Here is a 26,010-nt window from a genome sequence, read left to right on the forward strand (position 1 = left end):
GAAAAGACAAGCCACAGAGTGGGAGAAAATATTTGCAAACTATCTACCTGTTAAGAGTCTAGCATCCAAGACATACATGGAACTTGTGCAGCTGAGCATCAAAGACGACAAACCCCAGTTCAAAAGGACTTGATCAGGGGCGCCTGGGGGGCTCAGTCGGTTAGGCCTCTGTCTTCAGCTCAGGCTCCTGGGATCGAGTCCTGCATCGGGCTCCCTGCTCAGCGGGGAGCCTGCTTCTCTCTCTGCCTCTGCCGGCCGCTCTGCCTGTTTGAGCTCGCCCACACGCACGCTCGCTCGCTCTGACAAGTACATAAAATCTTTAATTAAAAAAAAGTACTTGATCAGCCATTCTTTCCAACAGACACACAAGTGGCCATAAAGCACACAAAAGGATACTCAACATCCTCAGTCACTACAACACGTATGTGAAAAGCACATCCACACCCACTTGGATGGCTGTGAGGTTTGCTTTTAAGATTTTAGTTATTTGACAGACAGAGATCACAAGTAGGCAGAGAGGCGGGGGTGGGGGGAGCAGGCTCCCCGCGGAGCAGAGAGCCCGATGTGGGGCTCGACCCCAGGACCCCGAGATCATGACCTGAGCCGAAGGCAGAGGCTCGACCCACTGAGCCCCCCAGGCGCCCAAAATGTGGATAAACCTTGAAAGTATTATGCTCAGTGAAAAGCCAGACAGAAAAGCTCACCTATCATATGGTTCTACTTATGTGAAATATCTAGAACAGGTAAGTGTGTAGAGACAGAGAAATTAGTGATTGCGAAGGCTGGGGTGAGGGGAGAAGGAAGAGTGACCAAATCACGGGGAGAGGGGCTCGTACTGAGGGCATCAAACTGTTTAGAACTCGACAGGGGCGGTGATGACCAAACGCTGTGATACACTAAATGCCACCAACTGTTCCCTTTAAAACGAGTAACTCTGTGGTAATGCCAGTTTGACCTCAATTTCTAAAAATAAAACAGAAGCCAAAAAAAATTTTTAAGTGTCCCAAGGCCCTAGATCTCCCTCTCTCAGAGGCCAGGAGACCTCACATTGCCAAGATCTAGTGGGTGTACGGGACAACCAAGCAGATAAAACACTTGTCCCTCTTGTGTTAAGCGTACGGGGCTAGATTCTTTTTTTTTTTTTTAAAGATTTTATTCATTTGAGAGAGAGAGATCAGAAATAGGCAGAGAGACAGGCAGAGAGAGAGGGGGAAGCAGGCTCCCTGCTGAGCAGAGAGCCCGACGTGGGGCTCAATCCCAGGACGCTGAGACCATGACCTGAGCTGAAGGCAGAGGCTTAATCCACTGAGCCACCCAGGCGCTCCCAGGGCTAGATTCTCTTAAGGCCAAAACGTAAGGGGGTGCTCAGCCAGTGCTACAGAAAGTGGGTGTTCGGAGCCAACATACGACCACACATGAACTCTTACAGATGTGCAGCTACCAACTGGTCATGGAAATTTTGAGTAAAGAGCAGCCATGCTTACGCGACACATAAGCCTTCTGCCGTCTAGATGGCTTTCTGCCAAGGTGCCTGCCCTCCCCTCACCTGGAGTCAGCTCGACGCCTAGCACAGACGGGGTTCTGCCTCACCTCTCCAAGGTGAGTGGCCACCTTGCTCCACTGGGACTGAGCTGGCCGGGCGGGCAGCAGACTGCGGGGAAGAACCACCTTGTCCTGAAGACGTGGGACTCCTTAAATGGCCTTTGAATGGAACCAGAAGCCTTTCAGGGCCAAAACATTTGAGAACAAAACCAATGAAACCCAGTCCGGTCCTTTGAAAATGCTAGTGAAATAGATAAACATCTAGCTACAAAATCAAGGGGAAAAGAGCGAAAATACAGGTTATCAGTACCAAGAAGGAAAGCAGAGTCATCACTACAGGTCCTACGACACTGAAAGGGAAACGAAAATATTATCGACTTCATTTTCATGGATTTCACTCACTAGATGAAATGAAAACAATTCCACGAAAGACGTAAGTTACTAAAACTGACTTACAAAGAAACAAAACCCAAGGAGCCCCAAAACAATGAGATGAAGTGAATTCGTGAATAAAAACCTCACAAAGAAAATTTCAGGCTGGGATGACTTAGATGAGAAAACGCACTCCGTCTGTTCCACCCAACATTCAATGGAGAGAAACAGCCCACACACTGCCACACTGCTGGTCAGAACAGGAAAACGTGCGAATGTATATTCTACCGTACGACCCAGCCATTTTACGTCTCTACCAAGAGAAATGAGGAAGCAGACCTGTGAGCACTGCTTTTAGCAGATTTATCCAGAGTAGCCAAGAACTAAGAAACAGCCCAAGGGTCCATCAGCAGAAGAGGGGACAAGTCAATTGCGTTGTATCCACTGGTGACAGGTTTTATGGACATGCGTGACACATTTGAACCTCAAAACCATGCTGAGGTAATAATGAATCCAGAGACAAAAGAATATGCACCAAAGGATTCCATTTATGTGGAACTCTAAGAAGGAAAAGAGCCTCAGCTGCAGTGACAGAAAACAGGTCAGTGGTCACTAGGGCCACGCTGGGGAGGGGCTGACTGGGAAGCACGAACAAGGGAGGATGTGGGGGGCTGGAAAGGCTCTATCCCGGCCACACAGTAGGTAACACGGTGTGCACACTTGCCAAATCCACGAGGCTGTACACTTAAAGTGGGTGCGTTTTTTTAAATTTTATTTATTTGAGAGAGAGAATGAGAGAGAAAGAGCACGAGGGGAGGTCAGAGGGAGGAGCAGACTCCCCACCAAGCAGGGAGCCCGATGTGGGACTCGATCTCGGGGCTCCAGGATCATGACCTGAGCCGAAGGCAGTTGCTTAACCAACTGAGCCACCCAGGTTCCCAAAGTAGGTGCGTTTTGTGTAAATTGCAACGGACCCTCCAAACAAAGCTCTGATTTGTAGCGTTTTAACTTCCACAACCTAAGTACACCCGCTGCTCGCAGTTTCGAGCAAGCGACGTGTCGTCACTCCGTGCGGAGCAGAGAAGGCTACGGGACCAGCTCTCGCGGCCGTGTGGGCCAGCACCGGCTCCTGTACGCTACCACCTGCGCCTCAAAAAAGTTGCTTTTGGAAACAGAAGATGACGAAGACCCTGAAACATCTCCGACGCGCACCGGCGACGCCTGTGCGGACGGAGACGCAGCGCAGTCGAACGCCCGTGGGACCCAGCAGCTCCCCACCCCGTGTGCGCACAGCTGACGCGTGGACAGGCGCCCCTAGGAGGCCCCACCGAGGGCCACAGCAGCCCTGCTCCTAAAGACAAAAATGGCCAAGGGCTCATCACCAAGAGCAGCACGGACGACCGGCGCTCGTGGAATCGCTTCCGCCGAGAGGACGAGTCTGCAAGGTCGGGCAGCGGGGTGAGCGGCGCGGGTGTGCTGGGCCGCGGGCGGCGTCCTGACGCGCGCAGACGTGGGGCCGGCGCTGGGGGCCCCACCCAGCCGGGCTGACGATGCGGACGGACACCGGGGCCACAGGGGTCTGGCAGGGTCTGGTTCTTGGCCTGTTGGCTGTTCAACGGACACTCGGTAAAGTCCCCTTGAGAGCACACGTTCTCTGGACCCTCGCGTCAGCTCCAATCAGGAAAGTATTTTATAAAGCAAACCTGTTCCCGTGGTCCAGCACGCGAGCCTGCTGTTTCCAGCGCGTTTACCGTGACAGGCTCTAACTGCTGGTCTTCGCGCAGACACACGGCAACGTGAAAGCGGGACGCACGTGTGCGTCCCCGTGAGTCCTGGTGTCCCTAAGTCCCCGTCTTCCTGTGTGTCTTGACCGCGCCACGGCTTGTTGCCGTCCCTCCCCACCCTCCACTCCCGCTCTTTCAAAGTGTCTCCTGTCCTCTTTCTAAGCGGCCTCAGGACCTGCTCCAGCCCAGGCAGGGACTGGGAAAGCCTCGCGTGCCCCCTCTCTCCACAGAGGGCTCCAGGCCGGTGGCTCGGTTCCCCCGTGAGCGTGCGCGTAGCCACCCGAAGGCAGCGTGGAACCAGAGGGACACGCGCGAACCCGACAAAGTGTCACACGGCACCGAGGACCGGCCGGCCGCCCCGCCCACGTCTACCTGCAGGGACAGCTCGGTTTAAGACCGAAAGCCAGGAAAGCAGGGACGGGCAAAGCCCGCGAGACCAGATGATGCCTCCTGTTGAGGGGCAAGTGATGCCTTTGTCCTCAGGGAGGGTCGCCGGCGAGGCACCTCCTCCTGGCGCTGGCTCTGGCGGGCGCTGCACCTGGGCCGCGGAGGCCACCGCGCCAGCCCTGCAGCTGCAGGCCTTTCTGTGCTGGGCACACATTTGCATCTCAATAGCCCCGATTAACATTTAAGGAGCCAGCTGTCCGCGCCACAGGGAAAGGGGGGGAAAACCGCCTTGTTCCTTTAAGGGGTGGGCTCAAGGCTCTCCGTCAAGCGGCCTTCATCTCCCCACTGGGTCTTCACACTCACGCAATTCTTCTCCGTGAAAAAATACCGAGCGCCATTAGCGAGTTATCAGGGCCCGACTGTGTCTGCATCAATGGCCCTCAGTCCGTTGTGGCCGTCGTGCAGCTGCAGGGCTGGCCTCTGTCCCTCTGTCTGTCCGTTGTCACCAGGCACCGCGTCCAGCGTGGCCTGTCACTGCCCATCAAACGGAAGTGGACAGCATGTTCAGCGCTCCCGCACTGCCCTGGGGGTCGAGCCAGCCAGCACCCCCACCCAGCCCAGGGGGCCACCGGCCCCGCTGCTCTCCCCCGATCCCCGCACGGCCACCAGCGCTGAGGCCTCCCCTTGCCGGCCACCGCCCGAGCAGGGTCTTGGCTCGCAAGTCTGCCCGGAGGCCTCCTCTGCGCAGGTGTGAGTTGTAGGGAGTTTAGTGGCATCCCCCAAAACTCACGTCCACTCAGAACCCCAGAACATGACTCTCTTCGGAAAAACGGTCTTGCAGGTGTAATTAACTAAGAAGAGGTCATGCTGGAGGAGGGCGGGCCCCGAATCCAGTGTCTGGTCCTTGTAGTAAGAGGAAACAGGCACAGGAAGAAGACCGTGCGACCCCAGACCCCCTGTCCCCAAGATCGACACCCAGCAACAGTGGAGGCCGTGGTCTGGGCCCAAGAGAGCCCCACACACGCAGGACGGCCACTCAGAGCTCCCCTCCTTTCCAACCTGGGAGGCAGGGGCCAGGTGCCTCCCGGGACAGCAGCCCCACCAAGGTCGGGGTGCAGGGAGGCAGGGCCAACAGCTGTCTGGGCGCTGCCCTCCCAAGCGCCGTCTGGCCCCTTGACCCCCACCTGCCCTCATGAGTCCTGGGCCCCCTTCAAGCCCGAGCACCCAGCCAGGAACCACCTGAGACCCTTCACCCCCACCGGGGGGCATCTCGCTCTCAGCGCACAGGAGTGCCTGGGTCACCGCGGTCCTGGGGGCCTCGGTGGGCGCTCAAGGGAGGCGGGGCCTCCACCTGGGGAGGGCGAGGGTCGCAGGCCCCGTGCTCGTGCTCGCACTGGTGGGATTCGGCTTCCCCACCACCCACCCAAGGGCAGATCTGGAGAAAGTCACTCCTCAGAGCTATTCCGCAAATTCCTCCCCAGACAGCACGGCGAGGCCCCCAGACCCGCGCACTGCCACGGTCCTATGCCCCGGCGAGAGAGGCAGAGTCGCGGGCAGCACCCACGCTCTCCCACAGCCGTGCGGGCTCAAGGGTGCGGGGACCGTCAGACGGACTTAACATGCCGCTTCCCCCAACGAAGACCCCAAGGACCAGCTCTGCCCTGGCCAAAGGGAAACGGGGACCGGGTCAGGCTCTGCGCACCTACCTGCTGGGAGGGGACCTGCCCGCCCCCGCCCCAGCGCTGCTCCCACCCCTGGACGCCTACGGGGTCCCTGACCCGGAAGCTCTGCCGCTCCCGCTTTTCACCCCAGCCCAGGGGGTCGGGCGAAGCCAAACCACGAGAGGCAGGAGAGCTCACCCAGCCGCTCCCGTCCCTGCCACTGGGGACTGCGGGAGTCTGGGGACTCAAAGGCGGGGCCCGAGCAGCCCCACTGTCACCGGCACTCAAGGTTTCCGCAAGGGACACACGCAGGCCGGGCAGACCGGCGGCAGAGTCTTGCCAAACCTCTGAGAAAGCCTCTGGTTTCCGAGTGTGGGGCTGGGAACTGCAGCCCGGGGCGGCGGGCTGACCCGAGTCCTGGAGTGTCCCGAGGAGGAGAGACGCCCATGCCCTGGGGAGAGAGAGCGAAGGACGCCCAGAGAGGGCGAGGGCGCTGGCGACGGCCCGTGAGCGCAGCCGCGGCGGGGACGCCCCCGCGTCCGGACGTGTGTGCACAAAGGCGCGGCAGCACGGACGGCCGCGCGTGCCAGTGTCACACCGTCCCAGACGGCACGCGCGGCTACAGCGTCCGCGGCTGGGAGTGACCGCGCAGACCGACCGTCCGCCCCGGAGGCGCCCACGCCGAGGGCGTCTGGCCCAAGGGGCAGCCTCCAAGCAGCAGCCATGTGCCCGAGGCATCGGCCGCCCTTTCCCCCACAGGGAGCTCCCCACGAGCTTCGGGATGCCGCGGGGGACCCTTCCGGGTCCAGACGCCCCTTCCGAAGGGAGCTCCAACAGCCCGGCGGTGGGGTGGGGGAGCCACGGCCCGCCGGCGCCCACACCCTCAGTCTCGCTGACCCCTCCCTGTGCCCCCTCAGGATGCCCACCAGTGTGGTGGCCACAGCCTTCCGAGAGCCCCGGAAGGTGCTAGGAGGACAGTGACTGCACGGCCTGCCCCATCAGCAGCTGCGCTGGCCGGACCCACCCAGGGCAGCTGTGAGCCACGAGCCCAGGCGGGAGCCCATCGCCCCCCTGCACACAGCCCACTGGCTCATTCCACATTCACTGGTGTCACAGGATCTTAGCTGGCGGGATACAGTCACCAAGGGGGACACCCCCTATCATCCCTGAGTGCTGGGGTGGGGGAAGAGCAGCAAAGCACAGAGGGCCTCCAGGTGGAGGCAGCAGCTCTGGAAGCCTCAGGCGGCTCTGCCTGCCGACCGCACAGACACACCACTGTCTCTGCCACCTCTAGACGACACCTCTGTCACCACTAGGCTTTCCTTCCCTTGTCCCTAGGGCCAGTGGAGGCCACCCGAGGGGGCTCCATGCGTTCCTGGCATTGGCTTTCCCTCAACCCAGCCATGCCCTAAGGCCCAGGACAAGGGCTGCCAGTGCTGGAGGGAAGCCGTGTGGAACCCAGGAAGATGCCGGGACCCCGGACTCAGTGGGACCCACCTTTCTGGGGCTATAGGGTCTGGGGCTCAGGGTCCAAGCGCAGCTCTTCTCAGGAGCAAGACTTAAATGCAAATCAGCCCCGGGCACAGGCTGCCACGGAGGGAGGAAACGGAGACGCCGCGCGCAGCCGGGTGCAGAGAAGCGCAGCCCCAGGGGGCAAGGGGCAAACCCCACAGAGGAGCGGCGCCCCATCCCAGGGCTGAGGGCAGCTAGCCCGCTGCCTGTCGCAGCACAGGGACCCCAGCCGGGCTGACCGCACAAGGCTGGACTCCGATCCCAGAGAACAAAGTGTCGTCCTGCTCCGTGGCTGATGGCAGAGGACAAGGCCAGACACCAGGACGCCCACCGGTCCCCACACAAAATGGGAGCACCGAGCATGGCTCTGTTCCTGAGAGGGGCGCCCCCGCTGGGAGCCACGCACAGCCCTGTCACTCCCGCAAAACTCAGGAAAGAACCCTGAACACGTGAGATGGGCTGACCCGCGAGGCACACACCGTGGTCCTCACCGGCCTACGGGGCAGGGACACACACACACACAGGTCAGGGCAGAAGCTGAGAAGACTGGAATGATTCTCCTGCCTCAATGATCCCAAGGCCCTGGACTCTGAACCAAGGACCCGCGGGTCACTGCGTAGGCTTGGAAGACTGCCCACCCCACGGGTGCGGTGACCCATGGGTCCAGATCAGGGCCAGGGAGGGGATGCACCCCTGCCCCGATGTCCTTCATGCCTGCCCCCACTCCTGGGGCTGTGCCAGGTGAGCCCACACAGCCAGGGACTCAGGCTGAGGAGGGGACTCCAAAATGACCCACGTCCTAAGCCCCAGAACCTAGAGATGTGGCCTCACTTGGAAAAACAGATCTTTACTGTTTTCATGAAATTAAAGATCTCAAGATGAGACCATCCTGGCTTACAAGGAGAGGTCCTGAATCCAATGACAAGTGTCCTTAAAGAGACACGGAGAAGCCACACGAAGATGGAGGCAGAGATTGGAGGAATGTGGCCACAACACAAGAGACACCCAGAGCCTCCAGAGGCAGGAAGGAGCCTCCCCCAGAGCCTCTGGAGAGAGCACAGCCCCACTAGCACCTTCTTCTCCGACTTTCGGCCTCCAGAACTGTGAGAAAGTCCATTTCCATCGTTTTCAGCCGCCCAGTTTGTGGTGAGTTGTTACGGCAGCCACGGGACAGTAACAGAGCCGCCAGCCTAGAGGTGATGCGGGTGTAACGGGGGCACCCGTCACCCCCACGCTTCCCCTGACTTCTCTGGTCAGCCCTGGGGGTACAGCTGCCCCTCGGCCTCATGAGGACTCACCCGACCTCAGGCGTCCCCGGATATATCCCAAGAAAGAAGCAGAAACGCCTCCCCCCCCGAGAACTTACATGCAATGGACCGATTCCTCCAATCCACAGAACACCGAAGCCACCTAAAATATTAACGGACACTGAGCAGTCCCGTAGCTACGAAAGACGCTCAACTTAGTTACACATAAAGGAGGAACGTTGCGGGGCGCCTGGGTGGCTCAGTGGGTTTAGCCTCTGCCTTCAGCTCAGGTCATGATCCCGAGGTCCTGGGATCGAGCCCCGCGTCGGGCTCTCTGCTCAGCAGGGAGCCTGCTTCCCCCTCTCTCTCTGCCTGCCCCTCTACCTACTTGTGATCTCCATCTGTCAAATAAATAAAAAAAATCTTAAAAAGAAAAAAAAAAAAAAAAAAAGAGGAACGTCGGGGCCCAAGTGGTTTACTGTGAATTCTGCCAAGCGCTTACAGGAGCAGTAACGCCGACTCTCCCCAGTCTCCTCTAGAAAGGACAAACGGAGGGACACCTCCCGCTCCTTTCATCGGGCCAGCATTACCCTGACACCAGAACCAGGAGACACAACACAGCAAAACCACAGACCATCGTCCCTCACAACCACAGAGAAGTCCCTGACAACCTGCTAGAGACGCGCCAGCCCCGTGCCCGTGCGGACGGGCCCACGCGCTGCGGGCACCTGGGCGGCAGCCGACGAGCACGGGGCTTCTGGTCTCGGCTCAGATCGGTCTCCGGGTCGCACCACCGGGCCCCGAGGCAGGCTCCTCACTCAGCGGGGAGTCTGCTTGAGATCCTCCCTCCCTCCGCCCCTGCCCCCCCACCCCTGCCCCTGTGCACGCGATCATTCTCTCATCCTCTCAAAATAATTAACTAATTAAACGAAGAAAAAAGAAAAAACTCACACTGACCCAGCTGGGCTCACCACAGAAACTGGAAGATCCGTTAACGACTGAGTAAGAAAACACACACGACCTTATCCGTAGATGCAAAGAAAAACCCAAACCCTAGACAGAATTCGGTATCTACTCGTACTAGGTGAGTTTTCTTACCTGAAGCAAATGAGAAGGGACCCCCCCCGCCCCGCGCACAGGGGAGACGGCGCCGCCTCGCAGGTCGGGCACAGCACAAGCACGGCTGTCCGCCGCGGCCCTTCAGCATCACACACAGACAGAAAGGATATGGGACGCGCCACAGCGAGTCCAAGAAACCTGACGAATGCGGCCGATGGATCCCCCGTACGCGCGGCTTCAGGACCTGCGGGACCCCTTGGGACGGACGGACTGTCAAGAGCACGCAGAGTCTGCAGGGCGACGGGGCAGGCACGGGTTACCCACGGCCCTTCCTCAGAACCCACAATCTGTCCCAGGAGTGTGTGCTTCGTGACCAGCCATCACAACGGGATCGTTTCACAAACAGGAGAGGAGGGGACCTCAGGGTGTCTGTGGGCGTCAGTCCCCTCATCAGGACCTGAGTCATGGCCCAGGTGCCTCAGAGCCCCCGAGGAGCCCCACACCACAGCCCTGCCCCTCACCCAGAACTTAATTATGTCCACAAAGACCCTATTTCCAAACAAGGTCATGTTCAGAGGCTCTAGGGACCCCTCTTTCGCGGGGGACTACCCAGCCCACCAGGACCCGCAAACCCAGCCTGCCATGGGGAGACACTACCAGCCTCAGCACATTCCCACAGCCTGGGATGCACCCCCAGGCCAGACCCTGGCCACCCTGGCCACCCTGCCCCCCATCACAGCCTCCCGTGCCAGCACACGTGGGGTGCTCACACTCACTTCGAGGGGAAGGCCTCTGACCTCTGACCGGTCTCTCCACTCACAGTTCCCCTGGTGGGCCTCCCACCCCAGATTTGATGATGCCCTAGTCCGCTGTCCTCCTGCCAGCTCTCAGCTTGAGGGGCCCGACGGGGACGACCCCACAACAGCCTGGCGTGGGAGCACTGCCGTCAGCGACAACTGGAGGCGGGAGCCTGCGGCCTCGCTAGTTTATGACTGTAGGGTCTGGCCGGGCTGCCTCCCCAGGAGTCCATTCCCTCCGACGCTCTGGGGTGATTCTGTCTCTGAGAAGAGCGAGAATGTTCCAGGCCTTGCCCCTCCCTCACCGGACTGCTAGGCTCCGGCCGTGGCCTCCTGAGGGGCTGGCACCCAGGCCCGCAGGCAGCGCGGAGGTCAGAACTGGACCCGGTGCCACGTCCTCGGGCTGCCCCCGGCCCACGGCTGAGGGTCGTCAGCACTTAGAGGGCTCACGGTGCAGCCAACCGGGCCTGGGCTTTCCTCCGTGGGAAGTTTTAAATTATGAATTTAATCTCTTTATTACAAATGTACTCAGACTACTTCCTCCGAAGCAGTCGCCGGAGCTGGTGTCTCTCTAGGAACTCACACGTTGTATCTGTTAACACGTCGTATCCGGTCTCAACTGCAGCCCCTCGTGACCTTCTTTAAGTCAACAGTGACATAAGGCCAGCGCCCTCTGGACACACAGGAACCACGACAGCCCGCGGCCGGCCTCACGCCGAACCTTACAGCAAAACACCAGACTGTCACGCTCCCCGCATCGGGCGTGTGCCTCTGCCGCATGCTCTCTTCAGGTTGAAGAAATCGTGGACCATCCCTCGTTTGCTCAATTTTTTCATAAACCGGTGCTGAACGTTAAATACATTTCCAGCATCAACTCATACACAAACTGAAATGATCCATTTTCAGATACAAAACTACATCATCGAGTCCCCGACACGACGCGGCGACGTGCGCACTCGTAAACGCGTACTTCCAGACTATAAATATCTACAACGCGAGCCGAACTCGCTGGCGACAGTGTTCTACTCTCCCGCACCGCTACTTACTTTCACGCCACGCGTTCAGCGTCTTAAGAGGAGCGCGTTCAAGTCCCCCCAGACATCCCCACCTTTGCCCTGAAAGTGACCTGTGGCGTCCGGGCCCGGCCACCAGAGCCAGCAGTGGCAGCTGTTAGCGGCGTACCGGACGCTGACTTCAAATACCCGGGCGCACACCACAGGGCTGGCCTCGCCCCTTGGGGCTGCTGCTTCAAAAAACCCAGAGACTTGCTTTAAACCTGCAAACTCGGAGCTGCCTCCCCGGGCCTCCCTGTGAGCGTATTTATTCACTTCCTTACTTCTAGGGGGCGTGCTTCCTTTGGCTTGTTTGGTGCGTTTTGTTTTTTTTTTTTAAGTTTTATTTATTTATTTGACAGACAGATCACAATTAGGCAGAGAGACAGGCAGAGAGAGGGGGAAGCAGCTCCCTGCTGAGCAGAGAGCCCGATGCGGGACTCGATCCCAGGACCCTGAGATCATGACCTGAGCCGAAGGCAGAGGCTTAACCCACTGAGCCACCCAGGCGCCCCTTGTGTGCTTTTTGTTTGTTTGTTTAAATTATCACGGCAGTCCTGCTGGGGAGAGAATGTTGAGAAACCCAGGGAAGGCAGAGGAATTGCATCTGACTCTGAGCCAAAGCCCGTGGGCATTTCGTGTCCAGTTTTGGGGGCCAGTCTGCATCATCCTTGGGCTAGAGCAGCCCTGGTTCTCAGGCTGGACCCACAGGGCTCTGGGTGGGGACAGCCCTGGCCCTGTGTCCCCATTATAAGTGCGTTCTCAAGACTCCTCTTAAATTTTGACACTGAGAAAAGACAAAAAGCAAAAACAATGGAATCACACAGATGTCAGACTTCCGAGGGCACGTTCTGGTGCGGCTCACCAGGAAAGAAGGAACCCGTCTGGGCTCTTGGCGCTCTTTTCCAAAGGTGACCCAAACATCTTCTCTCCTGAAGCTGCCCCCCCTGCTGTGGGAGGGGCATGTAGGCAGCAGGACTCTGCGGAGCCTCCCCTCACCCGGCCCGGGGGACCACTCGGGCCAGCAGGACCCCGAACCCCGGGGTCTGTGCCTCGTCCAGACCACTCCAAAATGGGAAGGTGACCAGCACCAGCCCAACAACCGATGTGCGGCCCACCGGAATGGGCAGGCGCTCGCTCCCTTGGGGCGCGCAGGAAGGGCGTGTGGAACTCTGCAGGCCTCCCTGAGGGGACCCGCCCGCACTCTACCTGGGGCGCCCCCGGCTGACCGAGCCAAGCCCACCCCACCCCCACACACCTGCCGACAACCGCGCCTGCTCAGAGCCCACAGCTACCCTCCGGGCGGACTATGTCTGCCCCACAACAGAGGGACCCCGTGCTGGGCCAAGTTCCAGGCACCCCCAGCCACGGCCTCCCTGAGCCACGTGAGCCCCCAGAGAGCCCCCCGCCCGCGCTGGGGTGCCCAGCGGCTCGGCGGCCCACCACCCCCGCCTCCCCCGCCACCCAAACGCCCGACACACCAGCCCCCCCAGCTCTCGCTGCGGGCCCCGCCCCAAAGCACGTCCCCCAGCCGGGCTCCAGCTGCCGACCCCCGACCCCCGGCCTCGCGCGCCTCGTCCCCACTCCCGTGGCTCCGGGCGCGCTACCATGCCAGCGGACCCCACTCACTTCTCTTCTCGGCGAGACCATCCGATGCCCTGCAGTGCAGACTCCACGAATTCCCGCCGTGGCCGCAGCTTCCCGAGCTCGGGAACCCGGAGGCGCCCTCACAGCCCCGCGCCTGAAATCCGCACCCGGACGCCCGCTAAGAACGCCGCGCCTGCGCACAGCCGTGAGCGCGGAAGACACGTGCGGACGGCGTGCGCCTGCGCGCTGGGGTGAGGATCACAGCCTGCAACCGCGCCTGCGCACAGCCGTGAGCTGGGGAGACAGGCGCGGACAACGTGCGCCTGCGCGCGGGGTTGACAACCAGGGCCTGCAACGGCGCATGTGCGAAGCTGCGAGCAAGGAAACACGTGGGGATGACAGGCAGCTGCGCGCAGGGGTGGCGAACAGGGCCTGCAGCCGCGCCTGTGCACTGCAGCGAGCAGGGAAGCGTGGGCAGCTTGTGGCTGCGCAAGGGAGCAGAGGCGCTCGCCTGACAGCCATGGGCTGCGGCCGTGCGTGCGCACAAACGTCTCCCCGCCCCCGGAAACTTCCGAGGCCACAGCGGCTTCCCGGAGGCACACACGCGAGGCCCAAGTGGAAGCGAGCAGAGCCCACTGGTCTTCCCCGGTCGCGAAGGCAGGGCCTGGGTGTGTGCGTTCCCGCCGGGGCTGCCGGCCTGGTGGCGGTGGCCAGCTGGAGATCAATGACGAGTAGTACCTCCGTGGCGGTGGCATTTTATACTGAGTGACATAAACGTGAGCGTCCGGATGAGACGGCTGAACCGAGGCTCCACAGAAGCAGGAGGCTGCCCGGGACCCGCGCCCCCGCGGGCAACAGGCCTGCCGATCCCGCAAACTGCACACCCTCAAGGGCAGAGAGTCGTAGAGCCGTGCGAATCACTCCACGGCTCTGAAGCTGTGCAACACGCTGGACCCTGTGCAGGGCAGCGGGCGCTGACCCCGCTCCCGGGAGGCCCGAGGCGAGTCCCCGGGGCCACGCTGACCGCCGGCCCCGTCCCCACGAGGCCCCGGACGCAGTCGGGGTAGGGGGGGCTGACCCCGGATCCCGGGAGGCCCCAGGCAGAGCCCTGCACGCGGTGGGAAGAGGACACCATGGCCGGGCAGACCGGCTCCCAGACACCACGGCAGCTTCGCCAGGGAAATCCAGTTGCGAAAGTCACTCTAGTGCAGTTCCGAGGAGAAAGATCACAGGCTTCTCCCCAGAAAAAGCCTTGGGCAGAACGTAAGGCTCCTTCCTGATGGACACGGAATGAGTAAGGGCCACAGGAAGCGACTGCTGCTTTCCAACCACAGTGACACAGACACGCGTTTTGCAAACCCATCACCTCGCTGAAGCAGCAGACGCGCTCCTACTTGAGGAGCAGCATGGGGAGGGCCAGGCGCGCCGCATCCACTGCCGGTGAGCCCTGGCACTGGAGGCCTCAGCCGCCGCCGTCTGACCGGAGGGCATCAGGGCCACGAGAATGGAGCCCGCGGGGGCTCTGTTCACAGAGACTACACGGATGAACCTGGAAAACCCTGCAACAACGTCCAACCAGACTTGGTGAGGACGGCGTGTCCCACTTCCTCGGCATCCAGATTCAGCCAGGCCATGCGGCCACTAAGCATGGGAAATGGGGCACGTGTGGCTGAGTAGTGAGCGTCTGTCCCATTTCCTTTCGTCTTCTGCACACGGGAACCTAGCCACACGGGACTGCCGACCTGGCAGCAAGCACGGCACCAGACCGTCAACAGAGAGTGGACTTCTCGAATAATCCACAAACTCAGGAACGCTGAAACTCACACACAGACCCCCAAAGTCTTCACGTCTGCACAAAGTCATGCGCGGGCGGGCGGAGTAGCCGAGGAGCCCCGCCGACAGTGGAGACCGACGGTAAAACACTCACAAGTGACCGTAGCGGGAAGTGTGCAAGCGTCATTACGGGACAGGGAAAGGACTGTGATTACAGACTGCAGAGCAGAGATGACATCGCCGTGTGGCCACTAACACCCCCCACAGGGAGCGCACCCTGAAACCCTCCCCTCGGCCGCTTCAGGCCGAAAAGGGAAGAAGCCAACGTGGTCAAATGCTCACGTCTGGGGGCGCCTGGGGGGCTCAGTGGGTTAAGCCGCTGCCTTTGGCTCAGGTCATGATCTCAGGGTCCTGGGATCGAGCCCCGCATCGGGCTCTCTGCTCGGTGGGGAGCCTGCTTCCTCCTCTCTCTCTGCCTACTTGTGATCTCAGTCTGTCAAAAAAAAAAAAAAAAAAAATGCTCACGTCTGGGCAGCCCAGCAGGAGAGAGCGTGGGGATTCTTGTACCGTTTTCGCAACTGTTCCCTACACGTGAGGTTATTTCAGAAGAGAGAATTTATTACAAATGCCCACGTCCTGGGACCAGGTGCCCCCCAGCTGGAACTCGGTCACGCTTGGTCAAGGAGCGCGGCTTCTGCAAGGATAAGCTCTGCTCATTCTGGCCTTGGTGATTACCTCCTGAAAGTCCCCGGACGCTCCTCACACACCCACTGAGAACTGGGTGGGCCGCTCCAGACACACGGATCCTGACCGACCCCCAGCACATCGTGGGGGCGAGGGAGGAGAGCAGAGGGCGCATGTGGAGGGCACGCCTGGGTGCACAGGCGTCTGCACACATACAATGTCCCCGGGACCCCCAGCCTAGCAACCAGCCACCTCTCGGTGGGAGCCGGCAGCCCCGAGGCTGGGGAAAGCCATGTCTCTGTGCATTCGTCAAAAATTGATTTTTAAAATGTGAATGGTTTTCAATACTGTCAAAGACAAGAGGCTACAGATGGGACCCTGCAGTGGGTTGACCTGTCCCACAAAATGACAGGCCTCAGTCCTGACCCCCAGGATCTGAGAATGGGGCCTTATCTGGAAATAGGGCCATTGCAGGTATGATCAGTACAAAGGGGTCGCTCCCCTGGAGTCAGCCAGTCCCACCCCAACAACCCAACAAGACCGTGTCCTCACAAGGAGGTGCCGTGTGACCCCAGGGACACTGACAGGGTGAGGGACGAGAAGGATCGCTGCCACACCAGAGACTGGAGGAGGCGGGAGGTGCCCCCGAGACAGCGTGGCCCCTTGACCCCGCAGTTTGGGACTTACGGCCTGCAGACAGAGAAGGGTGGGTGCAGTTTGAGCCCTGAGCTTGTGGCTTTGTTAGGGCAGCGCTAGGAAAGGGAAACACACAGAAATGCCTGAGTCCATGGCAGGCACAGCAGCCATAACACTCCCCTGGCCCTGGAGGCCGCCTCCTCCATCCTGTCCTCGGCCCTGTCCCAGGATGTGGAAGGGCCCCAACTGCTGTAAGGATTAACCACCTCTGGCTCATTCAGTGCACTTGTGGGTTCCTTCCAATGCTAATAAGCACGCGCAGGAGGCCCCGGAAAGCTCAGAGGCGCTACAGACAGGGCTCTGCCACCTGCAGCACCGGGGGCGGGGTAAGGTCTGCTGACCGCAGGCCAGAGAGGACAGGCACAAGCACACTGGAAGGCGTTCCCGTGGCCGCAGTGGCTGCAGCCAGTGGAACAGGAGCAGCCGTGCCAGCCTGAGCTTCTCACAGGTGCACAGGCACGTGGCCTCCGAGGGTGGCCACCACCCAGCTGCAGGGGCAGGAGCAGGTGCCCGGACAGACAGGCGCTGCTCATTCTGCTGTCCCGGAAACGAGCACGGGCCACAGCTGCGTGCACACGCACACCCCAGCAGCGAGGGCTCACGGGGCACCGCTGCATCCTCACATCCCTGACCAGCCTCCAACAGGACAGCCCGCATCGTCGGCCCCAGCCCTGAGGGGACATGGGGCGGATGCAACCATCCCCAGAGCTGGTGGCGGAGCTGGGGTCCCTCCCGCTCCCTGCTGGCCCCGGGCAGAGCCCAGGACAGACGGCTCTGCCCTTCCCAGAATGAGCAGCACTAAAGCCATGAAGGCATGGGACAAGGCAGGCTCCTCCCTAGGGACTGGCAGCTGCCGTACTCTGAGCAGCACAGGGCGGATTCGCAGGCTCGGACACGGAGAACCCGAATGAGCCCGTGGACACAGCGGAACTGGGGCATCAGCGAACTCATGGCTCTGACGTGCGTGCCTAGAGAGAGAGGTGCCTGCCAAAGTGTGTGCACCCAGGAGTTTCTCAATCCTGCGTCCGCCAGAGGCACCGGGACAGTGGGGATGGGCAGGGGATCTCAGCACCTGTGTCCCAGAGAGCAAGGAAGGCCACCAAGCAAGGGCGCCCAAGACAGACTCCCACCGGCCACGGCCCCGGCAGCTTGAGCGTGAAAATAAGAGGCAATCACAGGAGTCAATGAAGAGAGTTTGGTGGGAAACAGGCCACTGACGGTCCCCAGGCTGCAAGGGCGGAAGGGGCCCGGAGGACTCCTTGCTGACAGAGCCACACGGGGGAAGCAGGCCGTCCTCCGGGGATGGGCCAGGTGCCAACCCCGCACCAACGCACACACACCTGCCACCGACAGCAAGGGGCTGTGAGGCAGACTCAAAGTGGGGGACCTACCAGGCAGTCAAGGAGATGGACACACGTCAACCTGTCCCCCCAGATCCCACCCTGTGCACACACCCCAGCTCGCACGGGTCCCCATATGGCGGCTTGCGGGTATTCCACAGCTAATCCCCTTCCCAGGATCACCCTACGGCAGAGGTTACCTTTACGTTGACTCTGCTTTGGAGTTTTCCTAGGAATTGAGTGACCCCACCGCACTTGGCACAGAGCTGAAACTCCAGGTGGGGGTCCTGACCCAGAGGAAAGGCCCCAGCGCCTTCTTGCTCCAGGTAGCAGGCTTGCCCTCAGATCTGCCCGAGGAGCACCAGAAGGCGGGCCTGCGAGCACCCACCATCACGAGGGGCCGAGGCAGGCACGTGGCGGGGTCCTGGGCTGACAGGCCTCCTTCCCTCCTCTGGAGCACACCCCTCCTCTCCCCCAGCCAACGTGGGTGCCTGTTACAGTGTTTCTAGGGGCCACTTCACAGTGCACTGGTTCTGGGAGTGCTGGGCAGGGTCCCGAGGCCTGGACCCTCGCGGTGGCCAGAGCGGTGGACAAGGAGCCGGCGACCGTGAAGGGAGGCCGCCGCACAGCCTGACCTCCAGCGCAGGCGGCCGTGGGCCTGAGCTGCGTGGCCTGTGTGGATTCCGGGGAACGAGGCTCTGCGGCCCACGTGTGCAGGGCAAGCCAGGCTGCTGCTCTGAGGGGCCGCGGCCCAGCCCCATCCTGCCATTCGCCCCAAAGCTGCCTGGGGAGATCCAAACCCACTTCTCTTCCTTGTGTGTATTTTCTCTGGAGCCCGACCCATGGGCTTCTCTGCATTCTCTTTGAGATAAAAATCAAAACGAATCTTTAAAGGCCATCTCCAAAAACCACAGAATGGCTGGAATTAAATAAACATAAAGCTTGTGGTTTTCCTCTCAGGAACTTCCTGCTTATCTGATCTGCGGAGTCAGCAGGCCTCGGAGCCCAGGCGGAGGCTCCCGGGGCGGGGGTGGCGCTCAGCCTCGGGGCAGGGGCCAGGCCCGCGGGACACCAACGCCCGGCCCCAGGGTGCACCGAGGGCGGTGGGCACGGCCAGACCTGAGGGCAGAGCGCAGGTGGAGGGGAATCTCACTGGGGCCTGGACGCCATCAGCACAGTGTGGGCTGGACGGCATCGCCCACATACCCATGCCCGCAGGTGAGCGGCTCGGCGAGAAGACAGCGGTGACACCCACGGGCGCAGACAGGGCCACGCACACAGGGCGCGGGAAGCACCGGCGTGGTCGGGCCACAAGCCTGAGCTGGGGGGCGACCAGGCCACAGGCTTGAGATTCTGGCAGGCGGGGCCCAGGGCCGCCCACCACTGGGTGGTGCCTGGCCCTGGTGACCCGGGGCTGGGAGGCCGGAAAGGGGCAATGGGGCCACGGACCCAGGACTGGCCAGTCCTGCAAAAGGCTCTAAACCCCCACCTCCTCCCACCCCAGAAGCGCCCACGTCAGAAAGGCGGCCGCGGCGCCGCTCTTACCAGCATTTCCGACGCCACGTGTGCGGGTCTTTCCGGACACAGACCGGCTCTCGAGCTCTCCGGACGCCGGCAGGTCCTGCAACGGAACTCCGCTCCGACGCTTGCCGTGGGCGCTAGTGAGGCCCCACAGGCTGCGGGACCCTGAGACGCCCCCCACTTCACGCACCAGGTACCAGGTCCGCGGGCTTCGTCATTTAGACGAAGACTAAATGTCCATTTTTTAACTATCCCAAACTGGCCGCAAAGTCCGCAGGGTGCTTAGAAGGGGCGCGACTCAGGAAGAGCAGATGGAAGAGACCCACAGGGCGAGGGGTGGGGAAGGGGCTCGGGGCTTCCAGCCCCTTCCCCGGGAGCGGCCGCCTCCTGGCACCGGCACGGGCACCGGCTCCGAGCCCACCGGCAGGTCGGGGCTGTTACCGCACCTCCTAACAGGAGCGCGCTGGCTAAGTCAATGGCGGTCGGGGTTAATCCCCGTCACTCTGCTCCTCCACCGACGTCAGGGCCGGAAGCCAAGGTGCAACCGTCCGATCAGTAGCTCCCCTCTCAGTAGCACGCCAGACACTCGCCCTCCGCAGGTGCCAGCAGCTGGGGACGAAGACTAAATGTCCATTTTTTAACTATCCCACAGACATCGGAAAAACAGCATGCGGCCGTTTTGAAAGCCGAGGTCCGTGAACATCTTTTTTAATCTGGAAAGGGAGGACAGCGGCCCCCACAGAGCCCGTGCGCAGACACGCGGGTCTGCCCGTGGCCCTCCCTGCCGTGAGCTCAGGGAAAGTGGGGCCGGGCGCCCCCACAGCCTCTCGGCACGCTGGAGGGCAGATGACCCCCATCTCAGAGGGGCCCCAGGAGGAGACGCAGGCAGCACGCACGCCCACCCGGCCCTCACGGAGGTTACCGCAAAAGCGCCCCGTGGCCGGCAGTCTCAGCCCTGGGCGGGCACCACGTCCACCCCAGTCCGCGTGAGAACTTGTGCACAAATGTCCCCCCGCAGAGGAGGGTGAACAAGACGTGGCCCAGACACAGGACGGAACAGCATCCAGCCTCAAAGGGCGGAAACGTGGATGCGCCCCGAGGCCTTCGTGCTCGGAGAGACAAGCCATCACGGGAAACGCTGTGGCTCTTCTTACGGCAGGTCCCTGTAGGAGTCAAATCCACAGACGCGGGGAGGGGACGGCGGGCGCCAGGGACGGGGTTTCACTGGGGGCTGGCGACATGCTCTGGGCCTAGACAGAGGTGATGTCACACAACCCTGTCAATGCCCTGTGCCACTAAGTGTGTCACGTGAGTGTTACCTCGGTACAGAAGCCCTGAGGCCCCTCTGCCAGGCTGAGCAGCCCCCGTCCCCCCGGCGGACTGGGCCCATCTGACCAGACAGGGAGCGGGTGACACCCGCGCTCCTTCACCCGATGGCTCCAAGCCCACCCGCCCTTCCTCACCTCGGACTGCCGTTCACCGCCCTGTGGCCTCTCACCTTTCCTTGGGCTCCCCACAGCACACCCGCTGAACGCCCAACACGACACCACCCACAGAAAAGCAAGGGGATGAGCCCAAGGTGGACCAGAGCAGACGTACCCGCCAGGCCCCCACTTACACCTGCCTCAGGTGAGCCCTGGGGACCTGGAGCACCAGCCAGTTTAGGTGGAAACACAGGCCTCAGGGCCCAAGGCCTCGGCACGCCCCCACCCCACTCTCCGCCAGGGGCCTGAGAAATGAACTCTGGACCCATTTTCTCATAAAAATCTTGGCGTTTCGATGCACCTATATAAAGGACTCTTTCGGCACAGGCTTGAATGAATGGTTCAGCTCCGTTCCCTGAGGCCTGAGCTGTGGATCTCAGCACAGCAAACGCAACTGGCCGCGCCAGGGCCGTACCTGGGGGCAGCTCTGAGAGGCTCGCTGGGTGTCCGGACGGCCCGCGAAGCCTCAGGCGGGATGCCGGGCATTCGGATCTGGAGGTCCCCCAAGGGACCGTGGGACAGGAGTCAGAGCCCGTCCTGAAGGGCGGCCCCAGCCCACCCCTGGGCTCAGACCCGTCCCCACCTCACAGCAGCACAACAAACAGCCAAAAGCGGCGGCGACCCACACGTCCGTCCACAGATGGACGGAGGGACAAAGTCCACCGCCCACAGGGGAGAGGCCGCTCTCGTGAAACGGGAGCCCACGAGCCCACAGGCGCCAGGAGCACAGGGAGCAGGGGAGTGGCCACTAGTGGGTCCGGAGCTGGCTGTGGGGCAGGTGACAGGAATGTTCTGGAACTCGATGGAGGTGGTGGGTGCACAACACTGCGCATGGGCTAAACACCACTTAATTGTTGAATTTTTTTTTTTAAGATTTTTTATTTATTTATTTGACAGACAGAGATCACAAGTAGGCAGAGAGGCAGGCAGAGAGAGAGAGGGAGAAGCAGGCTCCCCGCTGAGCAGAGAGCCCGATGCGGGGCTCGATCCCAGGACCCTGGGATCATGACCCGAGCCGAAGGCAGAGGCTTTGACCCACTGAGCCACCCAGGCGCCCCTAATTGTTGAATTTTAAGTGGTTAATTTTATGTGCATTTCATCGCTTTCTAAAAAAAGAAAAAGAAACTGTTAAATAAAAAAAAAAAAAAAAGTCTTGAATCCTAAAGAGTGGCAGCAGGGAGAGCTGGGGGTGAAGGGGGCTGGTGTGTCTGACGTCCGCTCTGCAGTCACTGTCCGAGGCTCCCACACACAGTTACCGTCCGGGGTGGCATTCTCAGGACATGTGACTGATCATCAGGACGGGGACAGCCCCACTTTCCCTGTTGTGACCGTGAGTCTGTCACTTCTCTGCCCCCCAGCAGCCGCGAGGCCCCCACTGCCCAGGTGTGAGCTGGAAACCAGCCCATCCTGAGAGGAATGCATGCGTGTCCACGCTCACAGCCGTGCCCACACTGTGCACTACGCTCCACTTTATCTACAGGCACACATGTGCATGTGTCTGTGTGTGACACAGGGCCCGCGCGTCTGCATGTACATTCTGTTCCATTTGCGTGTGTGTGCAGACGCACGTGTGTGTGTCTGCACACGTGTTTGTGCGATGCTATGTGTGTGCACGTGTGCACGTGTTCCAAGAAGGTAGGCTGTGGCACGGCTCCATCCAAAAGAATTACCATGTGAGGGGCGGCTGGGTGGCTCCGTGGGTTAAGCCTCTGCCTTCGGCTCAGGTCATGATCTCGGGGTCCTGGGACCGAGCCCCGCATCGGGCTCTCTGCTCGGCGGGGAGCCTGCTTCCTCCTCTCTCTCTCTGCCTCTCTGCCTACTTGTGATCTCTGTCAAATAAATAAGTAAAATCTTTTTAAAAAGAAAAGAATTACGATGTGAGCTACAGATTCAACTTTTTAAGATTTTATTTTTAAGCAATCTCTATGCCCAACATGAGGCTGGAACTCGCAACCCTGAGACCAAGAGCCCCTCGCTCCTCCAGCTGTAACTTTTCCAGGCGCTGCCCATAGGTGAAAAGTGAAAGCAAACTTAAAATTAATGATACATTTAAACAGGCCTTTCTAAAACATTACCGTTTCACCCCGGAATGCATGTACCAAGTTATTAATCTGCGGTCTTGTTACCCGTGCTACGTCTTCCCCCTGGGTGTGTCTCACAGGCCGGCCGCCCGTCCAGGGGCGCCTGCGCTGTCCGGCAGCACCGCGGTGGGCAGCCCGGCGCCCCCTAACGGCACCCGGCGCAAACGGCAAGTGAAACAACGGAACAAAACCACCCACGGCCACCATCAGCCCAGTGGGCAAGGGAGATGACAGAGGAGGCTTCCGTCCCGGGAGAGCCAGTGTGTGTATGCAGAGCCCCTCTGACCATGGCGTGCCCCTGGCCACAGGCTCCTTCCAAGGGGACTGTCCGCAGCAGGCGTGCCCGGAGAAGGCGTCCGCTACGGGGCCATGTGCAGCGTGAAGACGCCCCGCGGCCGGCAGCTGCTCCCGCTCTGTGACGCCCTGTCCCACACCATCAGGGGCAGATCTGGGACCCATAGGCTGAGGCCGTCCGAAATCCACTCCAGGTCTCTGCTAAATTCTACACGAAATTAAATTTAAAGAAACCAACACCCCCATGAAGGGCACCAAGCCCCACAGCTCTGGCGCCCTCTGCAACCTGCGACCTGAGACCAGCTCCACGGTCAGGCCCCACACGTGTTCCAGGAATGAGCCATCAGCTGGCCTGGACGACCGAAGCCCTAGTTCTCACGCAGAACACCCTTTCCTTGCCTGCACTGGTAAGAAGTAACAGCTGTTCTTAGAAGTGAGTGTCCCCACATGGCAACAGAAGACAGCAGACCATCAAACCTGGTTCTGCTACAAGGGGGCTGTGGGGAGGCAAACCCAATTCTGTTTCAGCGGATGACACAGCAGGTTTGCTCTGCCAAGAACGGGAGCTTGGAGAGAAGACGCACGGCATGAGGAATCAGATGAACTTCTTACGCGAGGCAAAATATTCTACCAGTTTGCGGCTATCAAATTCTTACAAGCTTCCCTGAAAAGAAGAGAGAAACCACACACACACCCAACACAGAGCGCAAGGCCCAAAGCTGCTCCAGGACAGAATCAGTGACAGCAAAGCAAGATCACACCGGCTCCAGGACGCGAAGGTGCACCCCTGGTTTCGCAAGTACACCCCCCAGGTGCCTACCGGCCAGGAACCAAGACATGAAAGCCAAGACTTCAGAAAAGAACAGAGAGGTGAGGCGTGGGTGGTGGGGAGACAGGAGGCATCTAATTTTAGCTGGCTTCTTTCCAACAATAAGATCTATTCCATCATCTCTGGGTGAAAGCTCTTAATAAAAATGTAGTGTGACTGAAGTTGGGAATTCTGCAGGGATTCTGCTGGGACGGGGTCTAAGAGCCGCACGAAGCTCCCCCCAGCCCAAGCCCCCCTAAGAAACGCCACGTGCAGGAGCCTCTGGGCTGTAATGTGGCTACTGGACCATTATGTCCCTGAAAACGAAGACGGGCCTGTGGTTACGCCCCCAGCCTCCTCCTGCCCTGGGGAGAGGGGGCTCTTCTGCAAGCCTCCAGCCAGCGGCCCCGGTCGGCAAGCACTTGCGAGAAGGGTGAGAAGGGTGGCATCCTCCCCCCCCAACCCCACCCCGCAATGTCATCCCCACCCGCCCCCTCACTCAGTCGGGGAAAGAGTTTTAACCCTTTCCTACTGTGCAACCATCACCCTATCTAGTGTCAGACTCCCGTATCACCCCAAAATGAAACCCCATGCCTGGCCCCCTCCCTAGACCCTGGTGGCCACTGATCTTTTCTCTCCACCGATCTGCCGATCTGATCTTTTCTCTCCACCATCTCCCGTAAGCAGACTCAGGCAACACACAGCCCTTTAGGTGTGGATTGTCACTGAGCAGAATGTCCTCGAGGTTCGCCCACGCTGTGGTGTGTGCCAGAGCTCCGTTCCTTTTCAGGGGCACAAGAAAGCCCGCTGCGTGGACGGGCCATATTTCACTTACCCACCCATCTACAGACATTTCGGTTGTTTCTATCTTCGGCTGCTGTGACTAGACCTTCTGCGAACCCGGGTGTACAAGGATCTGCTCAGTCCCTGTTCTCAGTTCTCTTGGACGTGCACCTAGGAGTCGAATTCCAGGGTCAGGTTCCTTCTGAGGAACCGCCAGACTGCTTCCCAAGGGGGCCCACACCATCTCCCTCCCGGCCCGCGCTGTGCAAGCGTCCCAACGCCCCTACCTCCTCACCGACACTTGTTATTTTCCATGTCATTTTGTTATAATCACGCTAGTGGGTGTCCAGTGGTATGATTTCTATTTTCTAGGCATCTTTTCGGGGGCTCCTGGCCATCCGTATATCTCCTCTGGGGAAGGTCTGCTAAGCGCCCTGCGCATCTGGTAAAGCGGGTTGTCCCATTTTGTTTCTGCTCATCTTTCTTGAGCCCCGATTGTAGGGGGTTCTGGGCAGGGTCTGGGTGCAGGTGAGCTCCCCGACACTTTGTGTAAGGCTCGCGGGACCCTCGGCACAGTCCGCCCTGCAGAATGACAGGCTGTGCTTGGCACAGCAGCCTTTGGTCAATGCTGGGAACCAGGCAGGAGGGACCATCTCAGTCTTTCGGTGTTCTCCTGGGTGTCCCATCAAAGGATCTTACCATCCAGTGTATTTTACTTGCTCCAGGAAGCAATGGATCCCAATTATCACAGCACTTACATCAGCAATAACCCAGAGGCCAAGTTGACACCTTGAGCCAGAGTGACATTAACTATCCAAACCAGCCGAACGGAAGCCCAGTGCGACCTGAAACCCTGGGAAAGTATTTAAGAACTGAACTTCACTGTCGTGCAAAGGGGAAAATGGTTTCTGCTTCAGACAGGCAGCATGTAGCGATACCAGATGTCACTTTTATGCTTAAGAGAGTGAGGAACACCAACCACGAAAGATCAAGGCTGTGCCACCAGCTCTGCCCCCCACGCGGCGGGCTCCGCGCTCCTCAGCTCTCTGCCTGTGATAGACCGTGTGGGTTCATTTCCACGAAAGCAGGGCCACGTAACCCTCAACAGACACGCTCTCAGCACACGACACTCTAAGAGCCATGTTACAGCACTTTGCATTTTAAATTTCTGCCATTCTAAAGTGCCTGTCCCTGAAGCCCGGGCGAGATTTAAACAGAGCTACCCCAAATAGGGAAACCATGTTCTTCTGTACCGACGTCCAAATATGGGTGTGACCACTCGCACAGGCAAGCTCCTCGTGATAAATGCTCCCAGCCACGTGAGCGCACCTCTGCCCCCCTAGATAAGAGGGCAGGAGTGTGGCCTGCAGGCACAGCTTCCATTGGCTGCTTCTCCACAGCCTTGCCCCACTCCCCTTCTCCTGGGACTGGAAGCTTGCCGCAGCTGCCTGAGCCGCTGGGGTCTCTGCGCCGCAGGCAATGAGGGGCTCCCAATTTTCTCTGAGCACCAAGGAGCTGACAAGGGTGGGATATAGTAGGGACATGT

The 26,010-nt window shown here is 60.1% G+C and overlaps 1 protein-coding gene across 1 annotated transcript; it reads left to right on the forward strand.

The window, feature by feature from the left end:
- Window positions 1-5,704: 5,704 nt before the first annotated feature.
- On the forward strand, window positions 5,705-13,158 carry LOC111156290 (nascent polypeptide-associated complex subunit alpha, muscle-specific form-like). Its single transcript, XM_022517068.1, has 4 exons — window positions 5,705-5,905; window positions 6,506-6,709; window positions 10,387-10,563; window positions 12,325-13,158. The coding sequence occupies exons 1-4, from the start codon at window positions 5,705-5,707 to the stop codon at window positions 13,156-13,158; spliced, it is 1,416 nt and encodes a 471-aa protein (XP_022372776.1).
- Window positions 13,159-26,010: the final 12,852 nt, after the last annotated feature.

Source organism: Enhydra lutris, unplaced genomic scaffold (assembly GCF_002288905.1).
Source record: "Enhydra lutris kenyoni isolate GAN:26980312 unplaced genomic scaffold, ASM228890v2 scaffoldscaffold45, whole genome shotgun sequence".
Classification (NCBI taxonomy): Eukaryota; Metazoa; Chordata; class Mammalia; order Carnivora; family Mustelidae; genus Enhydra; species Enhydra lutris.